At 43.0% G+C, this 27,299-nt stretch overlaps 1 protein-coding gene across 6 annotated transcripts in view; it reads right to left on the reverse strand.

The window, feature by feature from the left end:
* Positions 1-4,184: 4,184 nt before the first annotated feature.
* The window catches only part of LOC128408176 (semaphorin-3D-like), a 63,357-nt gene continuing 40,242 nt past the window's right edge, over positions 4,185-27,299 (reverse strand). For 5 of the 6 annotated variants that reach the window (XM_053377480.1, XM_053377481.1, XM_053377477.1 and 2 more), the window contains 10 exons: positions 26,570-26,684; positions 25,497-25,566; positions 24,735-24,879; positions 23,985-24,207; positions 21,902-21,990; positions 20,564-20,605; positions 20,053-20,210; positions 19,129-19,193; positions 5,271-5,404; positions 4,185-5,044 (listed from right to left, as the gene is read on the reverse strand). In XM_053377480.1, the coding sequence (XP_053233455.1) occupies positions 4,622-5,044; positions 5,271-5,404; positions 19,129-19,193; positions 20,053-20,210; positions 20,564-20,605; positions 21,902-21,990; positions 23,985-24,207; positions 24,735-24,879; positions 25,497-25,566; positions 26,570-26,684 (1,464 nt within the window). In that variant the 3' untranslated portion in view covers positions 4,185-4,621. Of the gene's footprint in view, positions 5,045-5,270; positions 5,405-7,643; positions 7,741-19,128; positions 19,194-20,052; positions 20,211-20,563; positions 20,606-21,901; positions 21,991-23,984; positions 24,208-24,734; positions 24,880-25,496; positions 25,567-26,569; positions 26,685-27,299 lie in introns of those variants that run through there. The other variant, XR_008328990.1, reaches the window with a different exon arrangement.

Below are 27,299 nucleotides of genomic sequence, written 5' to 3' on the forward strand. Positions count from 1 at the left end.
GTTTTGGCTCCCCTGCCCCCCACCATCCCTTCCCTTCCTTCAGCCCACCAGAAATTAGGCTGAGGGCCCCAGGTTCCCAACCCATACACTGAAATGTGGGTTAGTGTTGTGTTCAAAAAAGCCCATTGGCTCCTATAGGACAAAGTTAAATGGGCTGCAATTTCAGGCAGAGTTTTGAGGAGACAAAATCTGACTGCAGCCGCCAGGAGTCCCTGCAAATACATGGGCATCCTCTCTGCTTCTCTCACCATGACGGACATATTGCTAGTTGTAAAGAAAATCGGCTCATATTTTTTATCAGAATTGGGGGATCAAATGACAGCAGTGCAAATGGTCATGGGAAGATATGACAAGTCAATAAAATCATACATGTATTTGTGCTGAAATCTTGTTTTAGCTACCATAGATGTACAGTTACTAAACTGGGGGGGGGGGGGAATTGTCTGTGGACCCACTAAACAGAGAAATTAAACATTGATAGATTAAAAATAATAACAAAACCTCTTGCATTCGCCCCCTTTAACGTCAAAACCATATTAAGTCAAGCCTGTTGATTTACAAGTGAAAGGCCGTTTAGTCTTTGTGGGAATGTCTGCTCCTGGTAACTCAAAACAAGAAAGCAGATTTTCAGGAGAGGTGGGAGAGGGCGCTGCCAGTTCAGGGAGGATCAGCAAAGAATGGGAGAAGCTAGCAGAGGAGGAGGGATCTTTTTTCTTCTTATTTTGCTCTGTATTGAAACAAGACCACTAACAGCTGCCCACAGCTGCATTGCTTCTTGGGGTTCCTATATTATTAATTTCCCAGCTTGCGTTCTCTGTCCCTCCATTGAATCCATTTGTACAGGGGAGCTGAGTGAATCCAATGGTTTTCTTGGTTTGTTTCTGTTCCGCCTTTAGTTTGTGGCCTGTCTTTTGTGATTGGGGGGGGGGAAATGGCATTTCTGTAGCAGCGTCAGTTGGTCGGCTGGTTGCACGCATGGGTCATGTGCTTCCCTCATCTCTCTGTCCAATGGGATGCGCTTACCCGAGAACAGAGACATTGAACAATTTTGTTGTTTATATGATGTATTTATTTTTACTTGTGTTTCATGTCATTTTTTAAAAAAAATAATAAATTGTAAGTTGGTATAATGCCTATCAATTCTCTCTCTTTTTTAAAAAATAAACTTCAAACATTACAACAGTCCAATGATTTTGGTCTGGAATGAATTTGGTGTTTGTTTTCAAGCATAAATATACACTGGCTGCCATATGGCTAAAATCAGTTGCTACCATGTCCCTTGAAAGCAGTGTGACTTGCTACATGCAACTAACTTGCTTCGTTGATTTCCAAGGTATGTAAATCATAATAACTGGGTTTAGCTGTATCAGGGCAGCTGTCTTTACAGCAGGTAGGTGATGGTTATTTGGTACCTGAAGGGGCAAAAGTTCATTTCGGTAATAAACAACACTTGGATCAGCCAACCACTTTTCGACAGAAATCTGAATGATGGGACATATTTGCTTTCACCCAGTTTCAACCCAGTTTTTCTACTAAAGGGACTATCAGATTTTTCCACAGGGTGCCCCTTGAGTATTTGTTGAAACATGCTTTCACAAAAAAAGCCTTGAGGCATAGTTGATGTTTGTCATAGGCCTAAACCCCATAAGAATATCCAAATCGCAAACTGTATTTGCTATAAGCTACAAATGCTGTTTTGTCGTGGGTTCTGGTGAGAATACACTTTACTATTACAAGGATCAGAAAGTTCAGGCCTCTCAGCCACTTCTTACACAAGGGATCTTCAGATAGTTGTTTATACTCTGCCTGTTTTCTTTAGCACAAAAGCTTCAGCTGCTAAATAATTTACTGTATGGGAGGAAAATGATGGTTTTTAAGACTTGCCTTCCCTGACACCCAGGAATTCAAAGTGCTGTATCTCTGCAGTCGTCGTGATGTAGCTGCCCACCTGGCAGATTTGGCCTATCCAGCCCAGAAGTTCTCCACCTGTCTTATACAATGCAGAGACTTGAACTGTGAATTCTCCTATTTACTGCTAGGATGGTCTGTTGTTAAATGCTCTGACAACCTAACATCTGTATTTCGGATGTCACTATGTCAGATACTAACTAGAGATTCCATATCACAACTTTCGCTTTCTGCCGCCTCCTTGATGGTTTCCAAGGATGATATCCAACTAAGTCATACTCAGAGTAGGCTCACTGCAATCCATGGACTAAAGTAACTTAACTCAATAGATTTCAGTGGGTCTATTCTGAGTTTAGCAAACATGCACAGTTGTGCCTCCCCCACCCTACATGGCACAGAGGGAAGCAGCTAAAGAGATTTTTTTGGGAAGCACTGGGATGGAGTTTGAAACCCAATTCCAGGTCAATGGAAGCCAATTTTCACAAGTGCTTCAAGTGGCTCCATTTCTGCTTAGAAACTTATCTGAAGCAGAACATATAACAATTATTCTGTGTTTTTCTGTTGTTCTGGATAGGAGTTATTACTTAGTGCCAACCTGGGCACTTGATCCTTACTCATGAGGTGATACAGTTTTAGCCTAAGGTAAGGATAAGGCAGCTTGTGCCCTGTTGGGAGAACCACACTGAGGCTGTACACTCACATCCCTACATGTGTGCCTGCCCAGTGAACCCTTTTTGCAGAACAGTTGAACGGTTGACAGATCAATCCTGTTTTCCACTACTGATGTAGGCACTGGTAGGTACTGCTAACCGGTTCCTGTTCTGCTATGTAAATTCAAAATGTGATAGGCTGAGGTGAAATTGAATATTTGGGAAGTTGTGACATTCAACGTGATGGTCCACTACAAAATGCTGTCCATTTATTATATCTGTACATCCAATTACCCAGTGATTCCGTAGTTTCTTAACATCAACAGTTCAATCAAAAGCTCCTCAATTTTGATGTTGTCGTTGCATTATTTTACATTTTGGTTCAGTTTTTTTCTGGCAGATACTGTGAAAAGGGTTTCGGCCGACGGATCAGAAGGAGAGGTGAGTACAAGAGTGCCAAACACTGAGCACGGCAGTGATGTCCCAACAAAACCTGCCATTAAATATCTAGTCATAATCGAGTCTGGTCTAATATGAAATGAAACGCCCACTTGAGCACTGTCTGTAACATTATGTTTAATAGAAACTGCTTGGTAATTACCTCAAAATTTGAAAATTAGTGTCTCTTTATTGAAAATGTTCCAGTAAGGGGCAATAGCTCAGTGGCTACATCTCATGCTTTGTATGCAGAAGGTCCCAGGTTCAGTCTTGGGCTTCTCTGGGAAGGTTTGAGAAAGACCCGCACCTGAAACCCTGGGGAGCTACTGTCAGTCATTGCAGATAATACTGAGCTAAATGGACCAATATTTTTACTCTGTGTAAGGCGGCTTTGTCTGTTGCTGAAGCAGATAAGGAGCTGGCACATAACCTGTCACCATGTAGAAATGCCAAAAATGGAGGGGGTCACCTCCCCCGCCCTCCCATTCACTTCATCTGCCCTTATCACAACCTGCAGTCTGGTGACCATGTTAATGCCAACATTTTTAATTTCAGTTAAATAGTCCTCTTTAGCTGTGTATTATCCATTCTTAAATGGGCAATGGAACCCAAGTTCTTTTGTGTGCAAAGCATTTTCTGCCCATGAGCTATAAAGCTCCCACAAAAACCAGTTTAGAAAAAGGCCAGCAAGGACAGTGGCTGGATGTTAAGACATAGGGATGAGGCAGATCACTGCTAAATGGTTCTTGGCTAGAGCAGACCTCTGCTCACTGTCAGAAACAGAAGGCTGCTTCACCTACATTTGTTCATATACTTTAAGGCCTTAACGTTTACATGAGACAATTGCACACTTGCAGCTGGGTGGAGATACAGACAGCAGTGAGTGAGGTTGGGCTGCCTTTTCTTGTCATGAATGCCCATTTGTCACTGCATGAAGGGTGAAGTGACCTCAAGTCTTTGGGAAACACAACTCATCATTCAAGTGTATCACCCTGCCTAACGCTGGCCAGGCATGGAAGGGCCCTGATCCTCACACTTTTGTATTTGATCGTAACACAGCTCCCACCCCACCCAGTTCCTAATTTTACCCCTGGGGTGTATATCACTTATCATAGATGGAGTTGCAAATGCTCATCATGCAATTGGCAGGTGCATAAAAGGTCTCTCAGAAACTGTACCCCCAGTGTCTTTAATGGACACCATTTATTAGGAAAACAAAGTGAAGACAACTACAAAATATGTGTTACGGTATATGATATGTCAAGAGCATAAAGCTCTCTCGTCCAATCTTTATAGAGGGGTCGTGGTATCACAAGGCAAACCAGGCTGGTCAGTCCATCCCGCATGACATAGGCTGGGAAAGGCGATCCCACTGCACTCCTCAGGCTGCCTTGTAGACACTTTGCACACTTTGCAAGTATATTCCTTCCTCTGGTACCCAAGGGGAGGAAGAAGGCAAAAACCCAGAGCTTCAGCTTCAGAAAGGACTCACTGGCCTTTCTTGGCCTATGTAGTGAGCGGGATCTGGAGGCCATAAATGCAGTGCATGTGTCTGTGAAGGGCTCTTGGCTGCGAAAGGTCTCCAGAGAGTGCCTGCTGAGTCCGTTTGGGTTTCTTGCATAACATTACAGGGGCCCAGGCTGCCGACGGACTCTGCCTCTCTTGTTTTCTAAAGGATGCTGCTGCCACTTTGGGCTCCATCCTTTCTGTCTCCGCCTTTTCCTCCGCTGGAGAGCATCGCAAAGCTCATCCAAATTAGTGCCAGGGGCGCCCATGGCCCATGAGTACCCTTTGTAATGCAGCTGCAGCTCTGGCGCTGATGCAGGGATGGTGCCGTACGGGCCTCCTGCTTCTTCTGTGTTCTTGCTCCGCCTGGTGGTGAAAGCCTCCATGGCCTGGTGCCCGATGATGCGCAGGCTGTAGTAGGTGAGGGTTTGGGAGAAGGAGTGCTCCGTCCCTTGGCACTGGTAGAGCCCAGCATCCTCCTGGGTCAACTGATTAATCAGCAGCCCTTGCTCTAGGATTGAAAAGCGGCCCATGCTCCCAATCTGCAAGGAACGCAGACAATATCTGCTTGTTTAGCAGTCTGGCCAGAAGAAAGGCAGCTCTTAGCAATGCCGATGATTAAGTGGTATATAAATAAATGTCTAAAATAAATGATTTAAACACATCCTTTCTCCTTTCCCTGCACAGTAATGAAACCCTTTGTTCCCATGGCTACCCAGGCCCCAAAGAAACGACCCCACTACCCCATCACCCTCCCCACTGCTATACCTCCTCTAGGACTGGTGCACTGGTGCGCTGCACAAGCCACCGGATAGCCGTCTGTGGGGAACGTGGAAGACACTCAAGAAAAGTTGAGTTGTTCTGTACACCAAACACCACCTTTTCTTCAGCCATAGATATTCCTGTGTGAAAAGGACAGAGATGGGGTTGTGTGACTAGAAGGAGAGGGGAACTGTCTTACCCTCTACACAAGCTTTTTGTGGAACATGCTCTCAAATGAAAAGCCTGTAGCAAAAAGGCAAGCGGTTCTCTCTACGCCTCCAAACCGTAACATGCCAGCCCTAGCATACCTACCCCCCACCAGTTCTGTGGTCATTACTCTTAGAAATGGATTTTTGGAAGAGCCATGCAAGGTCTCTAGAATGCAGTCCACTACCCTCCGTCACATTTCTCTAGCTTTCCTGAAAGTGCTGTAGCTCGGTGGGCCAAGCAGATGATTTGCACATGCAGAGCCCCATGTTCAGTCCCTGGCATCTCATGGTAGGGAAAGGCCCTGGCCCTGAAACCAGCAGAGGCACTGTCAATCACTATAAATCATGCAGAGTTAGACCAACAAATTGACTGTATAGTGCTGCTTCCTATATTTTATATATTGTACTAGTTAGTGCCATTATGCCTCTGTTAGGGAAAGCTATACCTGATTTACTTTCTGCAGTGTACAGTCGTACCTTGGAAGTCAAACAGCCTAGTTCTTGAATGTTTTGGCTCCTGACTGTTGCAGTTTTCAAACATTATTTTGGAAGATGAATGTCCGACGGGGCTTCCGCGGCTTCCGATTGGCTGCAGCAGCTTCCTGCAGTCAACCAGAAGTTGCGCTTTGGTTTTCAAATGTTTTGGAAGTCAAAACGGACTTCCGGAAAGGATTCTGTTCAACTTCCAAGGTATGACTGTAAATACAAATAGAGGACTCAAAATGGCTACAGTCAGACAGCACAAGAACCCCTTTCCCCTTCACGTAGCAGTTAGTTTTCTTCAAATGATTATTTAATTTTCTCAAGCACAGAGATAGACAACTACTTTAAAAAAAAATCAAAATAAAAGTGGAAACTCAAGACTATTTCAAATATTAAATAAATAACACATGGGTGTTTTAAATACATAATGCCAGATACACACACACACACGTCTTATGTATTCCCAAAGTTACATACTAAAACTCGTTTTGATGACAGTTTACAGTGACTTAAAAGTAGGTTTTCAAAGAGCACTTGCAGGGCATTTATAAGTTGTATAACACTATATTGTACCCACCTGGATAAACCAAAGTCTCTGTGAGCTCTGTGCTTGAATTAGCCGTCATTATAATGACTTGCTCAGAAACTCAACAAATATCTCGCCTCTTCCATTAGTGAGTTATGGTATATGAAAAGAGCCTTCCCACATGTATAGAGGATTAGATATTTGCAGTATCAACAACTTCTTGACTGCTGGTATTCAGCATTCCTGGGATCTTGTAAGTTATGTAGTATTCATAACTGGCGAATGCTTCCAGACTCAGAATTCTAAATACTGGTGAAGGCCATTTGCAAAACCTCATGAGACTTCTTGTTCTTTCCCTGAGCTCTTGTGTGCAGTAGCATTCAACACCGGCTCCTTGGTATTGTGGGAAGTGATAAACAGGGTCATTGCCCCTTGTGTTGTGCAAAATACTATCTTTTCAGCTATGCAGACTGAGCACTAATTAGTTGCTCCCTGAACCCTGTGGGACTGTCTTAATTTATTCAGCAGTTCTTTGCATTTATTCCCCCTGCCCCCAGCAACAATCTGTGTTGGCTATAGTACACAATACTGTGCACATCTTGTACATGCAGACCTCATGGCTACAATATCCAACCTCATGTTTCTACCTTCTCAACACCCTGCTTTGTGCAACATCTTGTCTGATGAAGAGTTCTAGTGAACCAGCCAGCTTTCCACGTTTTGGAGGCATTTTGACTGGTCCTTGCAAAGGAATTGCCTGAATGTGGATTTCCAAGTTTTATCTTGTGGACAAGCACAGCTACCTTGTGCTTTGTAAAGCCCCAGTCCCCCTACCCACTATTTGTGCTGGGGACTTGAACTTAACATTTAATGTTTAAGCTCTGGTAATCATTAAATGCTTTCCTGCAAGGAAGTTGAAGACGTTTATTACCATCTCAAAAGAGTTGACTAATTGTTCAATGGCCTCTTCGCCCTCAGAAGTTAAGAGAAGGAGGTGGTGAAGTGCCTTCGTGCAGTTTAGCTGGAGGGTGTATGTGCTTTCCTGAGTTTAAACACCTGTATAAACAGTGGGGTTGTATGTCTCCTCCACAGTTAATATCAATTGGCTTAGATCCTAAGACCCACCAGCCGAGTTCAGCTTGCCAAATGGGGATTTCTCACCTTCTTGCCATTGAAGCCCTGCCTGTCTCTGCCTCAGAGCTGCTCTTGATGGTCAGGAGCCCCTTGAAATGTGTTTACACCAACGGGATGGCCACAGCTGGAGAAGGAAGCAGATAACCTCCCCACTTCTTTTCACTGGGGCTCTGATACAAACTTTGCTCTTAACTACAGCAAATACAGTCTCTGACAGTTGCATATAGTCATAACCACAGTTACACATAGTTGCTCTTGGGAATCACTGATCAAGGAGGGTGTTTTTTTGTTTTTTGCGTTTTGCACTAAATTATAGAATCAAAGAATCTTAGAACCTTAGAGTTGGAGGGGACCCAAGGGTCATCTAGGCCAACCCCCTGCAATGTAGGAATCTCAGCTAAAGCATCTATGACAGGTGGCCATCCAACCTCTGCTTAAAAACCTCCAAGGAAGGAGAGTCCACCACCTCTTGTGGTAGTCTGTTCCACTGCTGAACAGCTCTTACAATCAGAAAGTCCTTCCTGGTGTTTAATCGAAATCTCCTTTCTTGTAACTTGAAGCCATTGGTTCATGACCTACCCCCAACAGCAGGAGAAAATAAGCATGCTTCCTCTTCCATGCGACAGCCCTTAAGATATTTGAAGTTGACTATCACATCTCCTCTCAACCCCCTCTTTTCCAGACTAAACATACCCAGCTCCTTCAAGCGCTCCTCCTAAGGCTTACTTTCCAGACCCTTGATCATCTTGGTTGCCCTCCTCTGCACATGTTCCAGCTTGTCAACATCCTTCTTGAATTGTGGTGCCCAGAATTGGACACAGTATTCCAGGTGTGGTCTGACCAAGGCAGAATACATCCCCTTCTCCTTGTGCCCTCCATCTTTCCCAACATCAGGGTCTTTTCCAGGGAGTCTTCTCTTCTCATGAGGTGGCCAAAGTATTGGAGCCTCAGCTTCACGATCTGACCTTCCAGTGAGCACTCAGGGCTGATTTCCTTAAGAATGGATAGGTTTGATCTTCTTGCAGTCCATGGGACTCTCAAGAGTCTCCTCCAGCACCATAATTCAAAAGCATCAATTCTTCGGCGATCAGCCTTCTTTATGGTCCAGCTCTCACTTCCATACATCACTACTGGGAAAACCATGGCTTTAACTATACGGACCTTTGTTGGCAAGGTGATGTCTCTGCTTTTTAAGATGCTGTCTAGGTTTGCCATCGCCTTTCTCCCAAGGAGCAGGCGTCTTTTAATTTCATGACTGCTGTCACCATCTGCAGTGATCATGGAGCCCAAGAAAGTAAAATCTCTCACTGCCTCCATTTCTTCCCCTTCTATTTGCCAGGAGGTGATGGGCCCAGTGGCCATGATCTTCGTTTTTTTGATGTTGAGCTTCAGACCATATTTTGCACTCTCCTCTTTCACCCTCATTAAAAGGTTCTTTAATTCCTCCTCACTTTCTGCCATCAAGGTTGTGTCATCTGCATATCTGAGGTTGTTGATATTTCTTCCGGCAATCTTAATTCCGGCTTGGGATTCATCCAGCCCAGCCTTTCGCATGATGAATTCTGCATATAAGTTAAATAAGCAGGGAGACAATATACAGCCTTGCCGTACTCCTTTCCTAATTTTGAACCAATCAGTTGTTCCATATCCAGTTCTAACTGTAGCTTCTTGTCCCACATAGAGATTTCTCAGGAGACAGATGAGGTCATCAGGCACTCCCATTTCTTTAAGAACTTGCCATAGTTTGCTGTGGTCGACACAGTCAAAGGCTTTTGCATAGTCAATGAAGCAAAAGTAGATGTCTTTCTGGAACTCTCTAGCTTTCTCCATAATCCAGCGTATGTTTGCAATTTGGTTTCTGGTTCCTCTGCCTCTTCTAAATCCAGCTTGCACTTCTGGGAGTTCTCGGTCCACATACTGCTTGAGCCTTCCTTGTGGAATTTTAAGCATAACCTTGCTAGCGTGTGAAATGAGTGCAATTGTGCGGTAGTTGGAGCATTCTTTGGCGCTGCCCTTTTTTGGGATTGGGATATAGACTGATCTTCTCCAATCCTCTGGCCACTGCTGAGTTTTCCAAACTTGCTGGCATATTGAGTGTAGCACCTTAACAGCACCATCTTTTAAAATTTTAAATAGTTCAGCTGGAATACCATCGCTTCCACTGGCCTTGTTATTTGCAGTGCTTTCTAAGTGTTGGATGTCAAACTCAGTACAAGAGCATAAGGTCAAACAGATTCCTCACTGGCCTTGCAGACAACTTCATTGTCCAGAAAGTGGGAGAAGCAACAAGAGGAACAGCCATTTTAGATCTGGTCCTAACCAATGTTGATGACCTGGTTAGTGGGGTAGAAGTGGAAGGATCATTAGGCGTGAGTGATCATGCTCTTCTGAAGTTTACTATACAGCGGACAGGAGCAGCCAAGCATACTAGGACTCAATTTCTTGACTTTAAGAAAGCCGACTTCATAAAACTTAGGGAAGTGCTGGGTGAGATCCCATGGACAGTAATACTAAAAGGAAAGGGAGTTCATGATGGCTGGGAGTTTGTTAAGAGGGAGATAGTAAAAGCACAACTTCAGGCAATACCAATGTGACGGAAACATGGAAGGTGCCTAAAGAAGCCAGGGTGGCTGTCTAAAGAACTTTTAACTGAGTTAAGATTAAAAAGGGATGTGTACAAAAAATGGAAAAGGGGGGAAACCACCAAAGAGGAATTCAAACAAATAGCCAGCACGTGTAGACACAAAGTCAGAAAAGCTAAAGGAACGAGAAGCAAGCGATACTAATGTTTGTGGACGCTGAAAAGGCCTTTGATAATATAATATGGGAATTTATGTTGAAAAATCTTGAATATATGGAGGTAGGAGAAGAGTTCTTTAATGGTATCAAGGCAATATATACAGAGCAGCGAGCTAAATTGATAGTTAATAATGTGGTTTCCGAAGATATAAAAATATCTAAAGGAACAAGACAGGGATGTCCGCTCTCACCACTGTTATTCATAACGGTTCTGGAGGTCTTTTTAAATGCAATAAGACAAAATAGTCGAATAAAAGGGGTAACAGTAGGTCAGAATGAATACAAAGTGAAAGCTTTTGCCGACGATCTGGTTATAACGATGGAAGAATCATTAGAAAGCGTTGGAGAGGTACTGGAGGAGATTGAACAATTTGGGATGGCGGCCGGGTTCAGATTGAATAAGAAAAAAACTAAAATAATGGCTAAAAATATGGAGCAGGATAAGACAGAAATATTGCAACAACAAACGGAGATAGAAGTAGTGAAGAAAGTAAAATACTTGGGAATATGGTTAACAACCAAAAACATTGACCTGTACCAGAATAACTATGTTCAAATATGGAAAGGTATAAAAAAAGACCTGGAGGTGTGGAATAGAATGAAGCTGTCCTTTTGGGGCAGGATTTCTACAATTAAGATGAACGTGCTCCCAAGGATGTTATTTTTGTTTCAGACAATCCCCATAATTAAGGGGAGTGGAACCTTCAAAGATTGGCAAAAAGTGATATCAAGGTATATCTGGCAGGGGAAGAAGCCAAGAATAAAATATAAATTACTTACAGATGCGAAAGAGAGAGGAGGCTTCGCCCTGCCAGATCTGAAACTATATTATGAGGCAGCATGTATTTGCTGGTTAAAGGATTGGATTAAGCTTGAAAACAAGGAATTATTAGATCTTGAAGGTTTCGATAACAGGTTTGGGTGGCACGCTTATTTATGGTGTGATAAGAAAAAGGTTCACAAAGGATTTGGAAACCACATCTTCAGAAACTCGTTAATAGAAGTATGGGACAGGTACAAAAGTCTTTTAGAACCAAGGGTTCCACATTGGTTATCTCCGTTGGAGGTTATGAGTGTAAAGAAAGTGAATATGAGAGGCAATTGGGCTACATACGGAGAATTGGTAATGAAGGAAGGAGGAAAATGGAAACTAAAACCATATGAACAAGTTAAGGACTATGTATATGATTGGTTACACTACTTCCAGGTAAATGAAATGTTTAAGAAAGATGCAAAGGAAAAGGGGTATACAGAAAAAGACTCTAGGTTTCAAATGGATATAATTAATAGTGATAATAAGATTTTGTCAAAAACGTACAAGATATTGTTGGAATGGTGTACGAAGGACGAAGAAGTTAAATCAGTAATGATACACTGGGCTAGAGATTTTGGATATAATATCCAATTTGATGATTGGGAGAAACTATGGAAGGAAAATTTAAAATTCACTGCATGCATGGGATTGAAGGAAAATGTGATGAAAATGTTCTATAGATGGTATATTACACCCGTTAAGTTAGCCAAAATGTACAAAACGGACAATAAGTGTTGGAAATGCAAAGAAAGGGAAGGAACATTTTATCACATGTGGTGGGAATGTAAGAAAGTTAAGAACTTCTGGGAAGGGATATATAATGAATTAAAAAAAATGTTAAAATATACTTTTGTCAAGAAACCAGAAGCTTTTCTTTTAGGAATCACAGGAAAAGAGATAAGAAGGAAAGACTGTAAGCTATTCCAGTATGCAGTTGTGGCAGCAAGAATTTTACTAGCCCAGAAGTGGAAACAGGAAGAAACACCGACAATTCAAGAGTGGAGAACGAAACTAATAGACTATGCGGAGTTAGATAAACTGACTGGAAAAATAAGATATCTTAAAAATCAAAAGTTCATCGAACATTGGGGGAAGTTTGTAGATTATCTGAAAAATCTATGTGATCCACAAACAACGCTAGTGGGGTTTCAAGAAGCACTGTAAAGGTTAAGATGTATTGTTTGGGAAAATATATATTGGTAAAGGTGAAAGTTAAAAGGCAATGCAAAAAAGGAAATGCGTTATAGTTAGGAGTATATATGGATGATTACCAGAAAAATCGAAGGAAGTCTCAAAAGTATAATTTGTGACAATTTGGCTAAATGTATGATTTTCGTTGTAAATTAATAAAAAGTATATTGGGAAAAAAAAAAGAAAAGCTAAAGCACAGAATGAACTCAGGCTTGCTAGAGAGGTTAAAAGCAACAAAAAAGGCTTTTATGGGTATGTTCGTAGCAAAAGGAAGAACAAAGAAACAGTGGGGTCACTCAGAGGAGAAGATGGTGAAATGCAAACAGGGGACACAGAAAGGGCTGGACTCCTCAATGCCTTCTTTGCCTCAGTCTTCTCCGATAAAGAAAACAATGCCCGACCTGAAGAATTTGGAGCAAATGATTCAGCAGAGGAAACACAGCCCAGAATAACTAAGGAGATAGTACAAGAATACTTGGCTAGTCTAGATGTATTCAAGTCTCCAGGGCCAGATGAACTGCATCCAAGAGTATTAAAAGAACTGGCAGATGTGATCTCAGAACCACTGGCAGTCATCTTTGAGAATTCCTGGAGAACAGGCGAAGTCACAGCAGACTGGAGGAGGGCAAATGTTGTCCCTATTTTCAAAAAGGGGAAAAGAGAGGACCCAAATAATTACCGCCCAGTCAGTCTGACATCAATACCAGGGAAGATTCTGGAGCAGATCATTAAGCAAACAGTCTGTGAGCACCTAGAAAGGAATGCTGTGATCACCAATAGTCAGCATGGATTTCTGAAAAATAAGTCATGTCAGACTAACCTGATCTCGTTTTTTGACAGAATTACAAGCCTGGTAGATGAAGGGAACGCAGTGGATGTAGCCTACCTTGATTTCAGCAAGGCATTTGACAAGGTGCCCCATGATATTCTTGTAAAGTAGCTGGTAAAATGCGGTCTTGACTATGCTACCACTCAGTGGATTTGTAACTGGCTGACTGACCGAACCCAAAGGGTGCTCATCAATGGTTCCTCTTCATCCTGGAGAAGAGTGACTAGTGGGGTGCCACAGGGTTCTGTCTTGGGCCCGGTCTTATTCAACATCTTTATCAACGACTTGGATGATGGACTCAAGGGCATCCTGATCAAATTTGCAGATGACACCAAACTGGGAGGGGTGGCTAACACCCCAGAGGACAGGATCACACTTCAAAACGACCTTGACAGATTAGAGAACTGGGCCAAAACAAACAAGATGAATTTTAACAGGGAGAAATGTAAAGTATTGCACTTGGGCAAAAAAAATGAGAGGCACAAATACAAGATGGGTGACACCTGGCTTGAGAGCAGTACATGTGAAAAGGATCTAGGAGTCTTGGTTGACCACAAACTTGACATGAGCCAACAGTGTGACGCGGCAGCTAAAAAAGCCAATGCAATTCTGGGCTGCATCAATAGGAGTATAGCATCTAGATCAAGGGAAGTAATAGTGCCACTGTATTCTGCTCTGGTCAGACCTCACCTGGAGTACTGTGTCCAGTTCTGGGCACCACAGTTCAAGAAGGACACTGACAAACTGGAACGTGTCCAGAGGAGGGCAACCAAAATTGTCAAAGGCCTGGAAACGATGCCTTATGAGGAACGGCTAAGGGAGCTGGGCATGTTTAGCCTGGAGAAGAGGCGGTTAAGGGGTGATATGATAGCCATGTTCAAATATATAAAAGGATGTCACATAGAGGAGGGAGAAAGGTTGTTTTCTGCTGCTCCAGAGAAGCGGACACGGAGCAATGGATCCAAACTACGAGAAAGAAGATTCCACCTAAACATTAGGAAGAACTTCCTAACAGTAAGAGCTGTTCGACAGTGGAATTTGCTGCCAAGGAGTGTGGTGGAGTCTCCTTCTTTGGAGGTCTTTAAGCAGAGGCTTGACAACCATATGTCAGGAGTGCTCTGGTGGTGTTTCCTGCTTGGCAGGGGGTTGGACTTGATGGCCCTTGTGGTCTCTTCCAACTCTATGATTCTATGATTCTAAGGCCCATTTGACTTCACTCTCCAGGATGTCTGGCTCAAGGTCAGCAACTACACTACCTGGGGTGTACGAGCCATCCATATCTTTCTGGTATAATTCCTCTGTGTATTCTTGCCACCTCTTCTTGATGTCTTCTGCTTCTGTTAGGTCCTTACCACTTTTGTCCTTTATTATGGTAATCTTTGTACGAAATGTTCCAATTTTCTTGAAATATCTCCAATTTTCTTGAACAGATCTCTGGTTCTTCCCATTCTGTTGTTTTCCTCTTTCTTTGCATTGCTTGTTTAAGAAGGCCTTCTTGTCTCTCCTTGCTATTTTTTGGAAATCTGCATTCAATTTCCTGTATCTTTCACTATCTCCCTCGCATTTTGCTTGCCTTCTCTCCTCCGCTATTTGTAAGGCCTCGTTGGACAGCCACTTTGCTTTCTTGCATTTCCTTTTCATTGGGATGGTTTTCGTTGCTGCCTCCTGTATAATGTTGCGAGCCTCCATCCATAGTTCTTCAGGCACTCTGTCCACCAAATCTAAATCCTTAAACCTGTTCCTCACTTCCACTGTGTATTCATAAGGGATTTGACTTAGATTGTATCTTACCGGCCCAGTGGTTTTTCCTACTTTCTTCAGTTTAAGCTTGAATTTTGCTATAAGAAGCTGATGATCTGAGCCACAGTCCGCTCCAGGTCTTGTTTTTGCTGACTGTATAGAGCTTCTCCATCTTTGGCTGCAGAGAATATAATCAATCTGATTTCGATGCTGCTCATCTGGTGATGTCCATGTATAGAGTCGTCTCTTGTGTTGTTGGAAAAGAGTGTTTGTGATGACCAGCTTGTTCTCTTGGCAGAACTCTATTAGCCTTTGCCCTGCTTCGTTTTGAACTCCAAGGCCAAACTTGCCAGTTGTTCCTTTTATCTCTTGACTCCCTACTTTAGCATTCCAATCCCCTATAATGAGAAGAACATCCTTCTTTGGTGTCAATTCTATAAGGTGTTGTAAGTCTTCATAGAATTGGTCGATTTCAGTTTCTTCAGCACCAGTGGTTGGTGCATAAACTTGGATTACTGTGATGTTAAAAGGTCTGCCTTGGATTCGTATCAAGATCATTCTATCATTTTTGAGATTGCATCCCAATACAGCTTTTGCCACTCTTTTGTTGACTATGAGGGCCACTCCATTTCTTTTATGGGATTCTTGCCCACAGTAGTAGATACGATGGTCATCTGAACTGAATTCGCCCATTCCCGTCCATTTTAGTTCACTGATGCCTTCTCTTTTTTTTTTTTTAATATTTATTGGCATTTTCAAGAAACACACAACAAACAAGAACAAAAAATAAACAAAACAAAAAAGCACAAAAATACATAATATTCAAAACTAGACAAAAAAGTAGAAAAAACACATAAAGTTTCTGATACTTATTATTCTTAACCTTATTTCTCAGACCTCCTCACACCTCCCCTTCTTGTATTCCAATTTAAATTGTCAGTTCAGCAAGTCCTTAACTTATTTCTTTACCTTAACTTAAACATTTGTTCTAACATACTATTGTTTTACTTTACTTCTTTTTTCCATTTCCTCAATTTATTTTTAACAGCCTTATTTTCAATTAATTTAAAAAGAAAAAAAACCAATTTTACCTTATTAAAATTACCCATCAATACTTATACCTCATTAATTATTCTTAAACCTTTTTCCTAAAGTCGACCAAAATTTCCCTTCCACGATTTACCCAATTTCCTTACCACTAACAAAATATAAACAGCAAATTATCCTTATGTACCCTTTGGATTCCCAACCTCCACCCACCCTTTTCCCGGTTCCAGTCCCCAACCAATGTCCATCAGTCTTTATATTATTTATTTAGCCTGGAGATCTCACGTCCGAGGCCCTTATATCTCTCTCAGTTCCTTTCTGCCGGTCTCTTTGATAGTCCTTGATGTTAAGCCCCAAGTCTCGGAGGGGCTCCGGCCCAACAGAATCCATGTTACTTCCAGCCAGTCCTCCAGACTTAAAAGCAAAGCCTATGGGGTGTTCCAACTCTTGTTTCAAATTTCTTTCAGATCCAAATGTCCCCAAAGCTCCAGCTTTCACCTTCAACAAATTTGTAATCCTCAGGTCTTCAGATCTCCTCCAAAGGGGATCTCTCCATTTTCCAGACTCCCATTCAGACCAGGCTTTCCACATCCAATTTTTATTGTCCTTTTTTATCATCATGTCAGGCCTCATATTGTAACTCTCCTTTGACTCCTGCAAATCTCCTGCTCCTCCTTCATTTTCTTCCAAAACAACATATTGCTCCATCGTATCTACACTTTCAGTTTCATTCATTTGTTCAGTTGAATAGGCTTCCTGTTTCAAGTCCTTATCAGGCTCAAAACTGTTGTTTACTGTCCAGTGTAGTAGTGATACCTTTGTAGACAAAGCATTGTATTCATCTTGCAAGTTTCTCAAGAGAACGAGTGCTCTGTCCAATTCTGCTTGGATTTTACATACTCCAGCCATTTTTGTGATGTAGTGTCCCTATTACCCCTCTAGGGGGGATTTTAGTTCCTTAATGTTCCTTTCAGCTCAAAACCAAAAGTCCAGTTATTTTGTTTCAGCCCTCCTTATTTTCAACAAGTTATCCCAAATAAACCAGCAAAAACAGCAGATACAATGTTCTCTTTTTCCAGCTGACAACTAGCTGACTAACAGCTCACTTGACAGCTGTCAAAATCTTCAATGCAACAGGCTTTCTCCTAGGACGTTCCCGGGTCTCGGGGGGGGGGTGAAATTTCAGCTCCCAAAATTCTTTTTATCCTCCAGTAAATCTTCTTATAGTGTCAAAACCGTGAAGTCAGGATCTTTCATTAAAAAACAAGAAACAGATTCTCTCGACCTTAGCTGCCCAGTCCTTTGCTTTAAATTGTTTACAAAGGGGGGGGTGGACTTCCTTTTTAGCCCCTTCCCGCTCGTTCCAAATCCAAAATTAAAAGTTTTTTAAGATTCCAATCTCCGTATTACTCACGGGTTTATGTTTTAGAGTCCAATCGGTCTTGGAAGAAGTTGGCGCTCTCTGTCAATGGCTTGCGGCTTCACTCCGTAGGCGAGGGAGTACTCTCAGCACCACGCCTCACCCTGCCTCCGTTCCGAAGCCTTTAGAAAGGCTCCGTCGCGGATTGGGGGGGCGCAAATGGTGCCCGCCGAGTCTCTGTGTTCACAGGCATCCGCGCCTGTGATTTTAAGGGTCTCCGCTTCGCCGCAGCGGCCAGACCCAGACGCTACGGAGCCGATTCCCTCCGGAGCTCGGAGGGAATCCGCCATTAAACAATGGCGCCAACCCGGAAGTCTCCCCACTGATGCCCAGGATGTCAATATTTATTCTTGCCATCTCATTTTTGACCACATCCAATTTACCAAGGTTCATGGTTCTTACATTCCAGGTTCCTATGCAATATTTTTATTTACAGCATTGGACTTTCCTTTCGCTTTGGCCCAGCTGCTTCATCAGCGCTGAATCTACTTGTACTTGTCCTCTTCTCTTCCTCAGTAGCATGTTGGACGCCTTCCGACCTGAGGGGCTCATCTTCCAGCGTCATAACTTTTATATGCCTTTTGTCTTTGTCCATGGAGTTTTCTTGGCAGGGATACTGGAGTGGCTTGCCGGTTCCTGCTCCAGGTGGATCACGTTTGGTCAAAACTCTCCACTATGACCTGTCCATCTTGGGTGGCCCTGCACGGCATAGCTCATAGCTTCTCTGAGTTATTCAAGCCCCTTCGCCACGGCAAGGCAGTGATCCATGAAGGGATTAATATAGTAGGAAGAAGTAATCCCCACTGCAAACTTCCAATGTGTTGTGTATGTGTTTTGTTTCAGATACTAGGTACCACTTTGAATTTCATTTGAAATATTTATTTTAACTACCACCCAGCTACTACTTGGGAAAAGAAAATGTAAAGGTGGTGGCATTGTACGTCTGGGTTTAGAGAAACTTATTTCCCTTCTGAGAGTGCAAAACAGAGGGAGTTGCTTATCTGCAGTTTTTGCAGGTGGGTAATTTAGAGTGAAGCATTAGCCAAGTCCAAAGTGGGAGTCACTATAATGGAAGTGTGCAATGATAAATGTGTTACTTTACACCTACAGAGGCTCAGAGTAAAAGCCTGTATTAAAGGTGCAGGATAAGGATCCCTTGCAAAGTAATATGAATCCCGTATGTTGGAGCCTGCACAAACCAGAACCAAATGTTGGGTTTACATTAACTTCTGTGCCTAAATCCAGAGCTGACAGTGTTTATGGAAACTCAGGTGAGCACCTCAATATCTCCAGCTTTTGAGCAGCTGTGGCTAAATTAATCACTAATGGCTCCTGACAGCAGCAAAACTCAATGTAAATCAACATGGCACTTTGAATGACATGAGTGCCACTTCCCAGGTGGTCTTTCATGAGCTCTGTGTTTAAACCACCTCCACTTAAGCATGTGTTTTGTGGGTAAATCACCCTGGCGGCACTGAGAGTGATCAGGAGGAGGCTGCATAAACTTCTGGCAAGAACTAAGGCTGAGGTACACTAAAGCCTGCTTTGGCGCAAGGGATGCTGTTAAGTTGTTTTTTACATTTCCCCCAGGACTGAACAGCGGTGGGCTCTTGCTGCTTGGTGTGGGCTTAGCAGCTCATTGGTGTGCCCAGTAGAGTGCCCTTTGACTCACCTTTTGCAGTGTCCTGGCACTGGCTGATCGGATTGGCCTCCAGCAAATTTTGGCACTGGGCTCGCCTGCAGGGAAGACAGTTGGTGCATATGCTTAGCCAGGTTTCAGAGATGTTCAGGAACATCTGGATTCTCTTAAGGAGACTGATGGGCTTGGCCTAACAGGCAGTGCACGCGAAAATGGCATGTAGGGATAGTATGGCTCGGGAATGGAGTGGTGGCGGCCCCAATTCTTCAGTCTTCATCAAATTCATCTCCAGTTGTTTTTAGGTTGCTTTGCACAGGAGGCAGTGCATCTTCACCATTCCTTCTCCATTCCAGCAAGGTGAAGTGCTGAGCACCTCGCCTTACATAGTAAGGATAGCTAACCAGTGGCCCTCCAGAAGTTGGTAGACTCTAACTCCCATCATTTCTGACTATTTCTGTGCTGGCTGGGGCTGATTGGATCTGGAGTGCCACAGGTGCTCTATTTCTGCACGCGCGCACACCGCTCCTTTTTCCTGCAATGATCTGATGACCATCTGGCAAAGAAAAGATAAATGCTAGGCTTCTACATAACTTTCCCACAGAATGGCTCAAGCTAATGGCCAGTGTTCTACTTTCCCCACAGCCAGAAGGTGCCTAGGCAAGAAAGTGACTGGGATTGGAGCCCTATGTAGAATGAAGTAAGGGACCTAAGCTTGGATACTGGTTGGGTTAGGGAAGGTCAGGATTTACAGACAGTCCAATTTAAATGTTTGATGCTCAAGTCATATGATCTAAGGAGAACTCCAGACAGGCCATCCAGTATACACAGCCATAGCACATGCTCATGTGTAGATGGTGATCCCCATCCCAACTACGCCAACTAAAGAGTTCTAGGAAGTGTATGGAGGACAGAGACGGCACACTAAAGAAGGGAGGGAAGGACAAGGTGGGAACTCACCTTTTTTTGGTGAGCAAGTAGGGCCTGCAGGACCTGCCATCCCAGGTGCAGTAGGGATCTCTAGCCAGGCAGCATTCAGTGCAGGTTTTGCCATAGTGTTCACAGCGATACAGGGAGAGCCGGACCAGGCCATTTGTAGTGCTCACAAACACCTCCTGCTGCTCAGAGAACCAAGAATAGAAAGAGGCATCATCTTTTGTTTCCCTTTCCATTAAGTCATGAAAGCTGGCAGACTCCCATGAATATGGGGACACAAACATCTTATGGGAGCAGGAAGGAAGATTCAAAATCATAACATATTTAGTAAATATTGAGAGAAGCCTGCCCTGAAGTACGTACTCTGGAGCAGCCTTCTGTAACCTGGTGCCCTCCAGATGTTTTGTGCTATCTTCTATTCCTTGGCCATTGGCCATGCATGCTGGGGCTGATGGGAACTGTAGTCCAAACACCAGGTTGCGGAAGGCTGTCCTATAGAAAAATGCTACTGGTAGATTAACAAATACAGACTTACTCTCTTAGGAGAAAACTGCATGTCTAAGATGGCTGAAGACATCTACAAGAAAGAGAAGACAGGAGAAGTTTGAACAAGCATAGCAAACTTCTATTCTGAATTCAGTATTAGCATCCCCAAAATTCCACCCCAGCTATAGACTGGCGTGTTCATAAACTAAGCCTGCTGTCTTCCTGACATTCTTGTATGCTACTAAAAAATCTAAGAAGAGCAACCCTGCTGGATCAGGCCAAAGGCCAATCTAATCCAGCATTCTGTCCTCACAGTGGCCAACCAGATGCTTACAGGAAACCACCAAGCGGGACTTGAGTGCAACCACGCTCTCATCCCAATTGTGATTTGCATCAAACTGGCATTCAGAAGGTTGAGTTCAGAAAAGTAGCAGGCTAATTTGTTTTCCATTGTTTTACACTTTGCCAGCACAAAAACAGTCTTCACCCTCCAGATATGTTGTGTGCTTGGGCCTTTCTTGCCCCCTGTGTGTTTACTTCCCATTTCTCCACTGCCCTGTAACACTCCAGTTAAATGCAGAGTAAATAAAATTCTAGGTTGATGCACCAAAAGTAAGAAGCTGCTGTAGGCTCTCAAGAGACAGCTAAGCCCTAGGACAGTTGATTAAGGAGCTGGGAAATGCACAAGTCCCATCAACCCCAGTCAGCATAGCTAACGGTCAGAAATTATGGGACCTGTAGCCCAACAACACCCAGAGGGCATCGTGTTGGCTACTTCTGTAGTATACGTTGCAAGGAGGGGACGCTAGATCTATGCCTTCCATTTTCATCAGCAGTCATGTATCTTATGATCATTATTTTTAAAAATGTATATTCCATCTTTCTATATGCAGGCCATAACCTTTAGTTCAAAGTCATCCATTCAAGGTCAAGTGAAGTCAATACTGAAGGGAAAAAACAACTTGCTTGGCTTCCAGGGAAAACTGCCAGGAGTTGGCTACTGCTCTATTTCGACCTTTTTCAAGCTTGATGCCTTCCAGATATTTTGAAGTACAACTCTCATCAGCCCCAGCCAGATGTGCTGAAGGTGAGCCAAAGAAGTTTTATCTCAATAAGCTGTGCTGTCTGGGACTGATGGGCAAAGGAATCCAAATATACCTTGAAGGCACCAGGATGGTAAAAGGTGCTCTGCACCAAGATTCCAATTAGAAAAGGAAAGCACAACATCCTGAATGTTGATTGGTGCAACCACCATTCCCCACAATAGACAAAGTCTCTAATTTCAATGAGCAAAAATTCATCATAAGTTACGTCTGGCAACATGGCACTTTCTTGGTGGATCCATAAACAAAAAGGCTTTTAAGGATCAATGAGATTTCCACAGTACCTTTGAAACACTGATCTCTTCCAAGCTAATTTCCTGAGGGTCTTGGCCTCCTATGCCAGCAATCCCCACTTTTAGTACTTTGCCATCATCTGCAGAATAAGATGTAGGGACATATCACGGGGTAACTACACCAGTTCTTGCTGCACAGAATTGGTTAGGTCAAAGTTAGTCAAAGCATTTTATTTGAGCAAGTCCAGTAAACTATCTCTGAAAGATGCCAGTGTTGGATACTCCAAGGTATGAAAAACAGGATGTTAGAAACGAGGCACCCATTGTTCCTGCATTACTCTCAGCATGAAGCAGAGGCTTCAGAACACTGTGAGTGCTACACAGCTTTGCATGCAGAAGGTCCCAGCTTCTAATGCTACAATTCCATGATTCTATTAATCCTAGCATCTCCTGGCAAGGCTTGGAATGTCCTCTGCCTGAAGCCCTGGAGAGCTGCTGTCAATCCGTGTAAATAATACTGAATTAGATGCTTTGGGCAAATGTGATACATGATTAATAAATAATAATAGTTGTTCAATGCACAACACTGCTGAACACTGACGATATCCCACAGTTTTCTTCCATAATCTTTTGTATGGAAGATTTTCATATGGAAGGTATTCCAGAACAATAATAATGTGTTATTTCCATACAATTTTTTGGCTGTGATAAGTCTTTCTTGGGATATCATGATCAGATTAGTTGCATGCTGTGCTCAAGATGTGGAGTCATCAAGCATATTTATATAGAGCTATTATGATATTTTCTTTGTTATATTTCATCTCTTTGCTAATAATTTCTAGCATTGTTTTGATAGCTGCAATGTACCAAGCTGATGTTTTCAATGATCCCTATCCAAAATGACAGCCTGTAGTTTCTGGAATCCTACTTTCCATTTTTATATTTGTTTAAAATGTGTATCTTTCAATACTTCGTAGAGAATCAGATTTTTACTGGTAGGCAGTGCTTTTTTTCTGGGGATACTCCAGGGTACACAGTACCGGCACCTTCCCCCCCCCATAAGAAAGCACTGCTAGTAGGAAAATTATGCTTCAATTAGCAATCAGAAGGGTCACTTCTTATTTCAGATTATATTCATGTTAATAAATAAAAACACTGACAAAAACTGTAACAAGGCTTTGCAATAAATAGAATGGCAGTGTACCAAGAATGCCCACTCATGGGCTGGTGACAGCCAGTACTGGCGCACTGCTCTTTCCCCTTAAAGAGCAGAAAGAGATCAGCATGACATGGGTGGGGAGGGGTGAAATGGATCTTCCTCCTCATCCATAACCTCCTTCCTACATTTGCTTCTCTCCAGCTATGTTTCTCCAAGTGGGGATCTGCAATAGGAAGCAACCCTCATGGGGAGAAAAATGGTGAGGGAAAGAGGTTCAAGGCCACAAACACAGGCAGTGGAAAGAAGTGGCTTCCATCACCACACTCCTATGCTGTAGTATCCATTTAAAAATTCCCCTCTCCAAGCCCTGCTGTTTTGTAGACATTTTGCATGATTTGGGTTGAATCATGCCACCATATCTAATTGCACCCTAAGTCTCAAGTGGACAAATAATTGTAATGTAACAGTTAGCAAAAACTCTCACTTTCAGTTTCTTGTTAGGCCATTCTAAAACTCTTCTTTGCTCTGAAGTCAATCCATCAAATTTGATGGCTATACTTCCAACAAGTTGCTTAGGATGTTTAGGATCACAACCTTGAACCTCTTTAGCCTGGTACCTCAAATCCTTCCCTCTCAACCTCTGGAGCTCCTGTCTGATCTAATGCAGTACCTACTGAGGTGAGATTCTTAGGGACGGGCAGTTCTTTGTTAACAGCTTTCCAGAATAACACCAGGGACCATTTCAAAATATAAAGTTGTCAGATTATCTTAAAGCATTTTGACTGGGCAAACTCCTAAATTACTGTGACAACCTCTCTTCCTTCATCATGACATCATGATGTTTGGGCACTACCATCCCTCGCCTTCCTTTGCCTGCTGAGCTGGAAAGGACACATGAAGGGCCCATGGAAAAAAGACCACTGTGATGTAGTGTGTCACAAAGAGAGGCGGACATCTTTAGCTAGCACCCTCTACCTGTTCCAAGGAAGAGGACATCAACAGGTCCAGCCTCTGTCTCCACTCTGTCCACCAGCATCTGCTTGATCTGGAAGGCTACATTGGCTCTCATCAGAACAGGCTTCCAATGGAGTGGATAGACAGGGTCCCACATCAGATGGTGGGTGCGCATGAAGCCAATCACTTCATCAGGGAAATCCTTTGTTGACTGGAGGAGTGGGTCATATGTTTCACTGGGACACTGGCAGAGAAAGAATGAGGACATAAAAAGAGGGAAAGGGTACAAGACAGTACAGGATTCAAGTTCCACAATAAGTAGCCTTCTTGTTCTGTAGCAACAAAATAACGAAAGCAATGGGGGTACCTTAGAGCCTACCAATATGTGGCTGTCTCCTAGTTCTTTCCAACCTCCCTATTTATGGGCTGGCAAAAAAAGTCTTCATGACAATTCATCAGCATTTTAGTACAAATTTATACTAACGTTCCTATGCAATTTTGCCGCCTATACACCTTTTTGCAAAGCAACTTTCCCTAACTAACAATGCATTTGTGTATGTCATTTTCACTACTAGAGGAATTCTAAGCACACTTTACTCCAGTATGTGCACTGCAAAATGTGGAAAACTGCAAGTGCTGAAGGAAGGTTGTTTGGTTTTGTTTTTATTGTTCCAGAAAGTGCAAGTTAGTTAGGCTCACCTTTAAATGCAAACTGAATCAGATTCTGAACTCCCCATCCCCGGCTGAAACTTTTGTGTTTTAAAGACGTACCGTTCCAGGGCGGGGGTAGGGGATCCGTCCCCTGAATTCCACCCACTGATAGTCCAAGCCTTCCTTATGTGCAAAGGGTCCATTGAAAGCAGCCCGAATGGCTGCCAAAGAGTAAACACACACAGCAGAACCACTAAAAATGCCACTGGGGAAGAAGAGGGGACAAAAGTAACTGGCAGATCCTGGAATCATACTCTGATGCTGATGCTATATGGTACATGCATTGTGCGCATCTGAAAAACTGTTACGTTGAAAGGTTTCTACCTTAGAACATAGGCACATTATTCAAGGATTTGGAGGACCTCAGGTTCCCTACCTCTGCATTAAATCATCACAGAAAGGTCTATCTTTAAAGAATTAGTTTCCCTTCACATTATGTTCTTTTAACACTTCCTGCATTCCAGCATTGATTCAGAGAAGCACTTTGTTCTCACTAGCTTCATGTTGATCCTTGCTTTGTGGAGTGTTGTGTTTCATAATGGAATACTGCACAAAACCCCATCCCACCTCCCCCATGTCTATGGGTGGCTTAGCACAAGGTGCACTACATTTTGCAAGTATTTGGACTTGGGGAGAGTGATTGTCTGGTAGTGCTTTTTCATGCCCCCAATTCAGAGCCAAGGAAACTCATTGCATAAGGTATCTGTGCACAAGCACTGTGTTTAATTGATGTGTTAGCCTTTGTCAATGCTGAAGTAAACCTGGTGCTTGCACAAACAATGAGTCAATTTCCTGATGTGGGTTGTTCACCTTAACACTCACCTTGATACTGTGAAGAGGCCATAAACGAGAGGGTTCTGTGCATTACGGGTGTGAAGGAGGAATACATCCTCTGGAAAGAAACATTGGGGTGGGGAACACATGAGATGAGATGAGGAGGTCTGTGGCTGGCTGTTAGAACTGTCTTGAAGACTGAACACAGGGGAGAGCTCTAATCATAACAATGTCTCCACTCTTATGGCAGTTGTAGCTTCAGCTCCAAAAGCCCTAACACCACCTAAGCAGCTGTTAAAGACAGAGTCGGGGGGAACTGGTGGGCAGAACACATCAAATCCTGCTGTATTAGTTATGACCAGAATGGTGTATCCTCTGCACTAGAAAAATTAAAATTCTGTGCCAAGAGTCTTAGCCCAAGACAAGTTAAATTCTATACCCTGGATAAACTAGAAACTAGTATGTCTTCCCAAACTAGTTTGCTTAAAGGGGAATGCATGCATACCTACACACAACTATTAAATGGTAAATAATCAGAAAATAAAGCACCAATTATTAACTGTGCTATGTCTTGTATTAAATAATAAGGGTGTGGGTTGGGTAGTGACTGTGGTGTGCTTTATTTTTGCTGTTGAGAAAAGGGTATCGTCAACTGAGTACTTAATGTCTGGTAAAATATTGTTGTGTATTAATGAACCCTCAGTGCTCTTGCAGCAGTGGCCACATTTCCCATTTCTGATTTCTGATCACAGAGGACTGCACATTGGAAAAGAGTCCCTCCCCAGAAAGAAGTACAATCACAAGTATTGGTCTGCCCACCTCAGAGTGAAAAGTGCAGGTTTGGCAGAAAAGAGCTTTCAAATTAAGCATGTGTGCATTAAGAAATAATGTCCTCACCCCAATACATATGATGATGGCCATCCAGCCATTGAGAAAGTAAAATGGAGGAACTTCCTTCCCACAGATTCACTCACTCACTCAAGCAAGGTTCAAGGTGGGGCAGAGAGGAAGGTGTGGAAAAATGATGCTGAACCAGTACTGCAGGATGCAAGTCACTCCCACCAATAATAGTAATCACTGATTACCAGAGGAAAGAATGAGAGAATGCAAAGCAAACTTACCCAGCTGATCAAAGTGTGTTTCGGTGCCCTGCAGACCTGGAATGGAGCAAACCAGCCGGGCTTTAAGGAATGTGCTCCAACGATTGATGAGGCTGTGCTTCCCACCAACATCATTCTGCCAGCCACAAAGAGGAGCCAGTCAGGACTATAATCTCCTCATCCACTTACGAAAGCCTATGTCCCTGTCCCAAGCTACTGCTTTGACTGGAATCAACCCTATCATGGTCACACAACTGGTGTGTCTTAAAACTTTGAATGATCAGAATTGTCCAGCCCTTCTGGCAAAAGTGGAACACCCAAAGGGCCATTTCCCCCTACTTCCATGCAGAAGGAAATCCCATGGAGTCCCAAGTCAACATGGGATTGCAACCGCAACATGGCTGCAACCTCAGGCTGGTTCTCAATGCACACTTTCTGATTTCAAGGTGATTGTTCTGCCTGATGAAAAGAACGCTTATCAGATGAGTACCATGTTCCAAGACAGAGGGAGAAGGAAAATTATCCACATTGGAAGCTACAGAACAGGGATGGGAAGCCTCTGGCTCTCCAGACTACAACACCCATCATCCCTGACCATTGACTATACTGACTAGGGCTGATGTGAGTTGGAGTCTTCATCAAGCACAAACTCTGTATGCAAAATGAAAGTACATTGCACACTAAATATTTCAAAGCAATGTGTACTATAACACAAAATAATAGAAACTCAAATAATATATGTACCAGTCTC

The sequence above is a fragment of the Podarcis raffonei genome, chromosome 2 (genome assembly GCF_027172205.1).
Source record: "Podarcis raffonei isolate rPodRaf1 chromosome 2, rPodRaf1.pri, whole genome shotgun sequence".
NCBI classification, from domain to species: domain Eukaryota; kingdom Metazoa; phylum Chordata; class Lepidosauria; order Squamata; family Lacertidae; genus Podarcis; species Podarcis raffonei.